General features: G+C 35.6%; 2 protein-coding genes across 2 annotated transcripts; one reads left to right on the top strand and one right to left on the bottom strand.

Moving 5' to 3' along the window:
* The first annotated feature begins 295 nt into the window (after nt 1–295).
* On the top strand, nt 296–4,010 carry LOC128215250 (uncharacterized protein K02A2.6-like). Its single transcript, XM_052921958.1, has 4 exons — nt 296–725; nt 1,161–1,620; nt 1,725–1,962; nt 2,526–4,010. The coding sequence occupies exons 1-4, from the start codon at nt 296–298 to the stop codon at nt 4,008–4,010; spliced, it is 2,613 nt and encodes an 870-aa protein (XP_052777918.1).
* Nucleotides 4,011–7,717: 3,707 nt separating this feature from the next.
* On the bottom strand, nt 7,718–9,088 carry LOC128215252 (b(0,+)-type amino acid transporter 1-like). The gene has a single exon (XM_052921959.1). It carries the CDS (start codon nt 9,074–9,076, stop codon nt 7,718–7,720), a length of 1,359 nt encoding a protein of 452 aa, XP_052777919.1. The 5' UTR covers nt 9,077–9,088.
* Between the last annotated feature and the right edge of the window lie 1,041 nt (nt 9,089–10,129).

A 10,129-nucleotide genomic window follows, 5' to 3' on the forward strand; every position in this document is an offset into this window, starting at 1 on the left:
GGCAAGCTTTAACAATATGCAAGGCCAAAATGGACTGGGACAGCAGGGATTTGTCACAGTCATTCAAGTCGTTCAAGTCACATTCCGACTTTATGTTTAAGGGTCCTCTAAAGGAACACTCACAAGAAGTGAAGTGTTATTACCTAATGCTGTGGGTTGGAGAAAAAGTTCGTTCCATTTTTAGCACTTGGGGACCAACAGAGGTCAACAAAAAGATCTTACATACTTCTACAACCAGTTCGAGAACTATTGTAAACCAAAATCAAACCGTATATATTCAAGATACATTTTCAAAATGAAAATACAAAAAGATGGCGAATCGTTCGAACAGTTTGTTACGGACTTGAGATTACTCATCAAAGAATGTAATTATCCAGAGGACATTCTTGATGACATGGTCCGGGATCACATTGTATTTGGCGTTCGATCTGTGAAACTCTGCGAAAAGTTCATAAGCGAAGGGAACGGTTTAACGTTACAGAAATCTTTAGACATTGCTAGAACTTATGAACTTACAAAATCACGCATTCAACAAATGGACAACAATAAAAGTGTAAATGCCGTTACACCAAGGACATATCACCACCCAGAGGCAAAGAGGAATCCAAAACAAAGGTCGAGAGGCAAACTGAAGTATTCTAACGCTGGCACGAAGAAGGCTACGTGTTCAAACTGTGGATCAAAACACGAGACCAAGGACATATGCCCAGCAAGAGGGAAAGACTGTAACTACTGTGGAAAAAGAAATCATTTTGTAAGTGTATGATACAAAAAGCAAAAGGAACAGAACAAATCACGAGTGCATGAGGTAAATGACTTTTCTTCCTCAGATCTAAGTGACAACTGTGATGGTTATTTTGTTAATACTGTTACTCATGACAAACACAAAAATCAAGCTTTTGTCAATATTTCAGTTGGTAACAACAGCACACAAATCAAATTCAAGATTGATTCTGGTGCACAAGTTAATATCATACCATACCACATGTACAAATCACTTGGTAGCAAAATTCAGTTGAAACACACAAACAGCAAATTGACAGCTTACAATGGCACATCACTCAAAGTACACGGTGTAGTTAGTCTTCAATGCTTGCACAATGGTAAAATTTCAAGAAACGAATTTTACATTGTAGATACAACCTCATGTCCAATTTTAGGTCTTGACACTTGCCTTGCAATGAATCTACTCAATTTTGTATCAGCAGTAGAACCTGACGTTTCTTACACAAAAGACCAAGTTATTTCAAAATACCATGATGTATTTACTGGTCTGGGAACACTTCCAGGTGAATGTGACATACATATAAAATCAGATGCAATACCTGTAGTACACCCTCCAAGACGTGTATCTATTGCAATTAAGGAGAGACTAAAAACAGAATTAGACAGAATGGTTCAAGACAAAGTCATTGTCAAAGTGACAGCACCGTCTGTATGGGTCAACAGTATGGTAACTGTTGAAAAACCCAATGGCTCTTTAAGGGTATGCCTAGACCCTAAAGACCTGAATGAGGCAATAGTGGGACCACACTATTCATCTAGATCAATAGATGATATTTTGCCTGACTTGACAGGTGCAACCGTATTTTCCAAATTTGACGCGAGAACCGGTTATAGGTCTGTTAAACTGAACAAGAAATCATCACTTCTGACAGTTTTCAATACTCCATTTAGCAGATATAGATATCTGAGACTTCCCTATGGTGTAAATTGTGCTCAAGACGTCTTCGTCCAGAAAATGGAGTCTTGTCTTTGAATGGCGTCAAGGTAATTGTTGACGATATTGTTTGTTATGGCAAAGACAAACAAGAACATGACAGAAACTTGGACAAACTTATGGAAAGATGTCAACAAAAAGGTCTCAAATTCAATGCTGACAAAACCGAGATTGATAAGTCAGAAATACCTTTCTTTGGACATTTACTGACGTCAGACGGACTGAAAATTGATCCTTCAAAGGTAAGAGCTGTCCAGGAAATGCCGTCTCCTAAGTCAAAGTCTGAGCTAGAGACTATATTAGGAATTATCTGCAACGATTTGCACCCAATCTTGCAAAAATGACTAGTCTGTTACGACAGTTGTTGAAGAAAGACATTAATTTCCGGTGGGACCCGGAACATGAAATTGCCTTGAACAAAATAAAAAAGGGTAATAACTCAAAACCCAGGACAGGTACTCTCGTACTTTGATCCAAATATTGAAGTTGTGCTGCAAGTAGACGCATCACAAAATGAACTTGGTTGTGTTTTGCTTCAAAACGACAAACCAGTTTTCTTTGCTTCGAAAGCATTGATGTCTGCAGAAAGAAACTATGCCCAGATTACAAAAGAGCTCTATGCTGTATTGTATGGCATGAGCAAGTTTCATCAAATGACATATGGACGACATGTTGTAGTCAAAAGTGTTCACAAGCCACTTGTGAGTATAACACGCAAAAGTTTGCATGTTGCTCCGCCAAGATTGCAGTAGTTGATTTTGCAATTACAGAAATACGATTATGAAATTGTTCATGTACCTGGAAGGACATTCCAGTAGCTGACACACTAAGTCGTAACTATTTGCAAGATGAACAGATTGATGTATGCAAAGACATAGATGTTCATGTACATTCTGTCATGGAAAACATTGCTATGAGTGATCAGAAAATGACCCTGATCAAAAGCAAAATTGAGACTGATCAAGAGATGCAGACTCTGAAACACACAATATTAACAGGTTGGCCTGATAAGAGACAGACCTGTCCAAATAGTATTTTACAATATTGGAATTTCAGAGACGAACTAACAGTCATTGACGATTTTTTGTTAAAAGGAAACAATGTCATAATTCCCAAAGATTTGAGACGTATGATGCTGGACAAAGTTTATGATTCACACTTAGGCATAGAGAAATGTACTCAGCGTGCAAGAAGTGTAATGTTTTGGCCCAATATGACCAAAGACATAAAGAACAAAGTACTCAATTGTCCCATATGTCTTGAACACAGAAACTCCAATGTCAAGGAACCAATGATTCCTAATCAGATTCCCAGCAGGCCATGGGAAGTTGTGGCTACTGATATTTTTCACTGGAATGACAGCAACTACATTGTTGTAGTTGATCTGTATAGCAGATATTTTGAATGCGGGTTACTCAGAAATATGAGAACAGACACGGTTATTCACAAATTGAAGGGCTATTTTGCTGCACATGGAATATCCTCAAAAGTCATTAGTGACAATGCAGGACAATATTGTAGTCAGGAATTTGACAAATTTGCTAGAGAATGGGATTTTGAACATGTTACGTCATCGCCTTTACACTCACAAGGCAACGGTGTTGCTGAAAAATGTATTCAAACAATCAAAAAGATGTTCACAAAATCTCTACAAGATAACAAAGATCCGTATCTTGCAGTTCTCGAATACAGAAATGCACCGCTTTCATGTGGCAAATCACCAGTACAATTACTAATGAGTAGGGAGACTAGGTCTATTTTGCCAGTAACACGCAAACACCTTGAACCGAAAGTTCAAAATAGGCAAGAAATCAAAAGCAAAATGTCAAAATCAAAAATCAAATCAAAGACATGGTTTGATAAATCTGCCAAGCCACTCACACAATTGTCACAAGGAGAAACAATTAGAATCAAACAAGGTAAACGCTGGAAACAGGCAATTGTTAGGAAACAAGTGCATGACAGATCATACATTGTTGAAACTAATGATGGTGGTGTCTATAGACGAAACAGAAATCATTTGTTGAAGACAAATGAAAAACCATTTCAAATCATAGATACACATCCATGCAATGGCAACGACATTCGTCTAACTGATCAATCACAACATGACAGTGACAGAAACATACAAAATCAATCAGAGCGAAACTTTTCTCATGATAACACTCAGTCGCAACAACAACAACCATCACCACCAACTGATGTTGCTGGCAATACTGATCAAAATTCTAACATGTACGTCACTAGATCAGGAAGACAGGTCAAAGTACCTCAAAGGTTGGATCTTTGAACTGATTTATGATGTGTTTTGTGTTATGTTGTATATATATTTGTGATACTTCAATATATTTCAAATGTAAAACTTTTCTTCAATATTCTGTGCTGTGAAGGAAATTTATAATCGCCTATATTTTGTAACCGTGTGAAAGTGATATTTGGACAATATTTCTACAATGTTAATTGGATATATCAACAACTATCTGCGGTATGAAAACAATACACTTTCAGATGACATTTCGGGGAGGATTCAAGTGTCCTTATCTGAACTGTTAACATTTAATTAGAAGAAATTCTCATTAATTTCCAGATACACTCTGCTGGAACAATTAATCTATCAAGAAGATTTTCTGCTCAGCTAAAAATAATGATAACGCTAGGGTGTTGACCAAATTACTTTAGATTAAATGGGTTTTTCATAAATTTACTAATTCGTTTTAAAAGAAGAGAGATGTTGCATTTTTAATCTTAATGTATCTAAGGGACACAATTCTTTATATTCTACAGCATATTTCTCTATTGTAGTTATTCATATTAAATACTATGTTTCATATATAGCTATGCCTGGAGTATTGTATTTCACTTGATGCTTTTGTATGAATGAATAAATATGTAACTCCATTTGAGATTTTATGAATCTAACCCATTCCACAGGTTGTTGTAAAAACTAAACCAACGACGCAACACACTTGAAACGATATTAAACACGTCTAGAATGAAACATTTAGATTTTAAACATTTTAAGGCGTTTAATATCTAAACGCAATTTTTAAAGTGTATACACTATGAGATTCTTAATGAATGCAGTATCTGGGCCTCTATGCATCAAACATCTCATGTTTTGTAACGAAGTCATTTTCGTTATAAATACAGCATCTGTTTTTATGATTGCTGTAATTTGACAAGCCCTTTACGTAGCCTATAAAACATACTTGGCAGGCGCTTACGTAAACAGATATATGTTAATTACATTATAGAAAACGACACTACAAAACACGTCATTGCACAATCTGAAATGATTATATAAGCATATTTTCTTGAATAATGTTGCAGTGATAGTGACATTTATAAATATTAATACATTATCTTACCCAGCCATCAGGGCTTGATCATTTTATTATAAGTAGAGTGAACGCTACAACGACTCTTGCGTGGTGTTAACAAACACTTCAATTCAGTCATTTAGATACGAAATTTAACATAACGTGTTAATGTTGCGCCGTGTTTGTGCCTCAAGCTGAATTCTTAAAATCAATTATATAACTATTTTGGCAAAATGTGCGCCTGATTGTAAACCAGTTTAAAGCTGCACTCTCACAGATTGAACGTTTTGACAACTTTTTTTATTTTCTGTCTTGGAACGAGCCAATTTTTTGCGAAAATCCATGGAAACCAGTTATATAAGACTGCTGACAAACAATAGATTGCAGATTTTTATATTTCAGTTTAAAAATTGAGGTTTTATGCATTTTTTAAACCGTTAGTAACGGTTTAAGCCATAATACATTAATATTCGAACGGAATTATGAAAATCTGCGATCTGATTTTGATTTTTCTGTCAGCAATCTTATATCATTTGATTGCAGATATTTATGCAAAATATTGCTCTTTCCAAGAAAAAATAAATAAATAAAAAGGTTGTAAAAATGGTATATCTGTGAGAGTGCAGCTTTAAATGCAACACACACAGCTTTTTTGACCTTCTTTGCACATCGTATAGCACTTCTGAGTCTGAAACTCAATACATTAGTGATTATGATCTCATGGTCCCGTGCAGCTGGAAAACAGGCTATGCTAGACGGTGAAATTTGTAGGGGGAAATATATCATAAATTACGCTATAGGCAAAATTGGATATCAGAAATAAATACTTTAAAACATGCTTTCCCCGAAAATTGGTTATGAATAACCTCTAGGTTAAATAATAAAAAAGCAAGAGAGTCAATAAATAAAATATTACTATCAATAATAAATCAATTATACGGCTGACAAACAAGGATATATATTCGTATTCGATTTAAGACATGGTTATCAAACCTCATGTCCATCGCTTTTGGAAACATTACTTTGATAAACAAATAGCTTGGATTTCATTTTATAAAACTATTTATGCCATACCAGACAACAGAATGATACAATTCAAATATAACGTTTTAAACAAAATGTTCTGTGCAACGTTATAAAGCATAAGTGGGGTGTAATTAACTCACCAAACTGCAATATTTGCAACCCATGTGAGACATATGAACATGTTTTCATAAATTGTTTATCTGTCAACTCTGTTCGGCAGATCATTTCAAATGCCTTTTCAAAATACGGGGTAAACAAGAAAAAATAAATATATATTACTTGGATATAATATTACTTATCCTGAATATTTTTTATTTAATCCTAATATTTGCCACTCTAGGTTATAGCATACATAAAGCATATTTAATCATCGATAGTAGACGAGAACATGTCGATATTAAGCATATCCTTAAAAGTGAATTTTTCATTCTATTATCATACTATAAAAAGCATACAGTCTCAAACAGATGTTTGAATAGTTTTGCCAAATATCTTGGCATTAGATAATGATTTAGTGCATTTCATTTACTATAACATTGTTGTTTTAATTTATTTTGAAAAAAATTGAAAAAAACAACAAACATACAAATAGCAATACTACAAACAAAAAGTTCAGGGACAAACCCAGTCTCAAACATTTACCGATGGCATTGTTAAGACGCACAGTCGTGGAAAACAACGAGATACACACAACACTGGTCGAAATAAGCACAAGCCTGGATGTCTTTCACTGGAAACTTCCTCAAGTTTGTTTTCTGACTTAGGACTTGTTGAACATTCGTGCGCCAATATGTAGTTTAGAAATTTTGGCTATTATTTTCGATGACTCCACAAAACGTCACAGTGCAAGAGAAAAAGAAAAATACACATATATATATATATATATATATATATATATATATATATATATATATATATATATATATATATATATATATATATATATATATATATATATATATATTAGAATGTCTTGATTGATAAATCTTGAGACTTCTGCTTCGGGAAATTAAGCAAAACAAACAATACACAGTTTACATATTTAAGTACATGTATAACAAAGAATCAACGGAAAAAGAATGTTTTTAATTGAATTTTCGTGCACCTTTTTGTTTGGACAGCGTACTCTTTTGCGGCAAAATAAGAAGCTTTAATATCATCTGTCTAACAACTTGATCTGCAAAGTAGTTGATGCTGATCAGATTTTGTTCACTGATGAAAACTTGGCATGTATACGCTGACACACTGTAACCGTTATAGACGGTATGAGGTTATTTCACTTCGAGTTGCTTGCGTCAAGCGCAGAAGGTCGAGTACGTAGTTTCTTTAAGCGAGCAACGAAACGTGATACTAGCCCAAAGATCAAGCAATTTACACTGTATTTATTTAAACTCGTACCTTCAAAGTATTTTTGAAATGAACTTTCTGTTCAAAAGCATTTAGATTTGCGGGAAAAAAAGTCCAATTTCTAAGGCGGAGTTTTGCGAAAGAACATATGCGCATTCGCAATAGGTTAATGTGTGATTTGATTTTTTTTTAAAAAACTGTGTGTAATACGGACTTTTTTCGGTTTAAATCATACAATATTTGTCACACAGACATTTGACAGGTATGAAATATAAATTCATTGAAATATTTCGTGTATTTTCCTCTAAATATCCAAGTCAGCATCTAACACAGTCGGGCACATTTCCATAAACAACTGGAAGAACATGGTTACTTTATCCCAGCCCGGAATTATCCAACCAAAATAGACGAATGGAACGTACAAGATAAACCCAGAAAGAATAAATCCTGCACCGTAGAGGAATTCAATCTTTGGATTTGAAACAAACGGAGAAACAACCATAAATATACAAACAAGCAACGCAATAACAGCTATAACCACTGGAATCCGAAAGTCATCCTTATTAACGGGCTTGTTCCTTCGATCGTATCTTAACTTCATAAACGAAACGATAGTGAGTCCCTGTGAGAGAAAATCTATGAAACTGACGATGTTGATCAATTCCGAAACATCGGCGGGAATAAGCATTATGATTGCAACAACTGTATTGACGATCAGAGCACCGAGCGGGATCCTTGTCTTGTGGTGTAGGTAGCACAATATCTCCGGTAAATGACCCGCTCGTGCGGCTGCAAACCTCACTCTCACGTCCGTGAAGAAACCACCGTTTGATGCCCCGTATACGGAACACATGACGCTCAGGGGAATAAAGAAAGCACCAGCTTGAAGCACTCGCTCGCCCCAGCTAAAGGCTACGGCATTTACAGAAAGGAACTCGTCTTTTGATAATAGTGTAAAATACGAAACATTCGTTGATATATAAATAAGGGTGACGAGCGTCAGGGATATAATGATCGATTTGGGAATATTTTCCTTTGGATTAATCATTTCTTCAGCTATTTCATTTAGTTTGGTATATCCACTGTACGCCCACATGCAACTATAAACTGCCAGCGAGATAGACGTAACGTCGTTTGTTGTACCCTCAAAAGCATGTTCAAAGTTTTCTGTTTTGCCTTCGAACAAGTAAACGAACCCTCCAACAGTTATAACAACGAGGGCTGCTACCTTAAGAAACGTGAACAATCCTTGTACTGAGGCAACAATGTTGACACTGATTGTATTCGTTATAGCCAGAAGTAACAGTTCAGCTGCAGCTATCATTTTACGGATGCTATCCGGCGCTTTACATGCACCAAAGATAGGTGCACAAAGGTAGTCTGCGAACACCAGGGCCAGCAATGCACGGCTTCCTGCGTGGATTATCGTTGTTGTTGTCCATGAGATAAGGAAGGCGGGAATGTTGCCAATGCCCGTCCTTATTATCGTATAATCGCCGCCAGACTTTGGCAATATGACTCCTAGCTCGGCGTACACTAGTCCTATGATGATAGAAAGTACGCCACATGCGACCCATATCAACAGACTCGCCCCTACAGATCCACTGTTCTTTAAGGCGCCAAGAGGAGAAATGAAAATTCCTGATCCAATCACTGCTCCCATTATAAACACTATACCCGCAGGGAGACCCAATTTTTCTTTGACTCGAATACGGCCAACCTGCACATCCACTTTAGCATGTTCGGAGTGTTTGCTTTCACGTTCATTTCCCTTGTTCGATATATCAGCATCAGTTGCGTATGCTGCTTGTTCATCCATCTTTGTCATCACTATTAAACGCAGTTTAACTATTAGATACTAAACTTATGACGATTCGTTAGATGATATATATTGCATAGAAGATGTGAAGTCTTCCATCTGAAAATTGCTTTTAAATCACCGTTCATGTGAAGGCACATATAAATCCGATCTAGTGTGCTTCAATGAAGATTCACTTCTATCTTCTCCGATCACCATAAGATCTTATTAAAAATGAGCGTATGTTATTTACCATTAGACTTAATGCGTGTGTTTGAATAGGTTTGCAGTAAAAATGTTATGCACGCAACGTCTTGTCGTGAGTTGATAGTCTGCGTTGTTGGCGATAATAGGTGGTATTAAAGTGTAATATATGCGTAGAAATGAATACAATCAGCATCTTTAAGAGTGTGACTATCAATCGTAGGCAGTGGTTGTTGTAAATCTTCACTTTTAATGTCTAGAACGAACATTGTATTGTAATTTCCCATTCGGTATTGTAATGCTGGGTTTGTATGTTTTCTTTCGTTTTTTAACTGTTACAATTCTAGGGAGCACATGTATGTTAAGTAGTTAATTGTACGTAGTTTTCTATTTATTTTAATGCAATAAAGATGAATGCAACATATTTTTATTATACATGATTAATGCCATGGTATGTATTCGGCATATACTTTTAAAGGGGTACAGGCACGGAAAAAGTAATTCCAATTATCGAAACAGAAAAATATCAAATTAAACCGCAGGTTGAGATGGACACGTGTTTATTCACCGAACGAGATGTATTATATACCATACTATGTATTTATTTATTAATTTTCGGTTTCAATTTGATTTAAATTTACCGCTATCTGCCTATTGTAAAATATGGAACGGAGCAGTCATGTTAATGATGATATTACAACTTGTGATTTTCAA

The sequence above is a fragment of the Mya arenaria genome, chromosome 13 (genome assembly GCF_026914265.1).
Source record: "Mya arenaria isolate MELC-2E11 chromosome 13, ASM2691426v1".
NCBI classification, from domain to species: Eukaryota; Metazoa; Mollusca; class Bivalvia; order Myida; family Myidae; genus Mya; species Mya arenaria.

Coding starts and splice junctions, on each gene's coding strand:
- LOC128215250 (XM_052921958.1), top strand. CDS start 296: ATGAAAATACAAAAAGATGGCGAATCGTTCGAACAGTTTGTTACGGAC. Junction 726..1,160: donor CCCAGCAAGAGGGAAAGACT/GTAACTACTGTG, acceptor GTCCAATTTTAG/GTCTTGACACTTGCCTTGCA. Junction 1,621..1,724: donor GACGCGAGAACCGGTTATAG/GTCTGTTAAACT, acceptor ATTGTGCTCAAG/ACGTCTTCGTCCAGAAAATG.
- LOC128215252 (XM_052921959.1), bottom strand. CDS start 9,076: ATGGGAGCAGTGATTGGATCAGGAATTTTCATTTCTCCTCTTGGCGCC.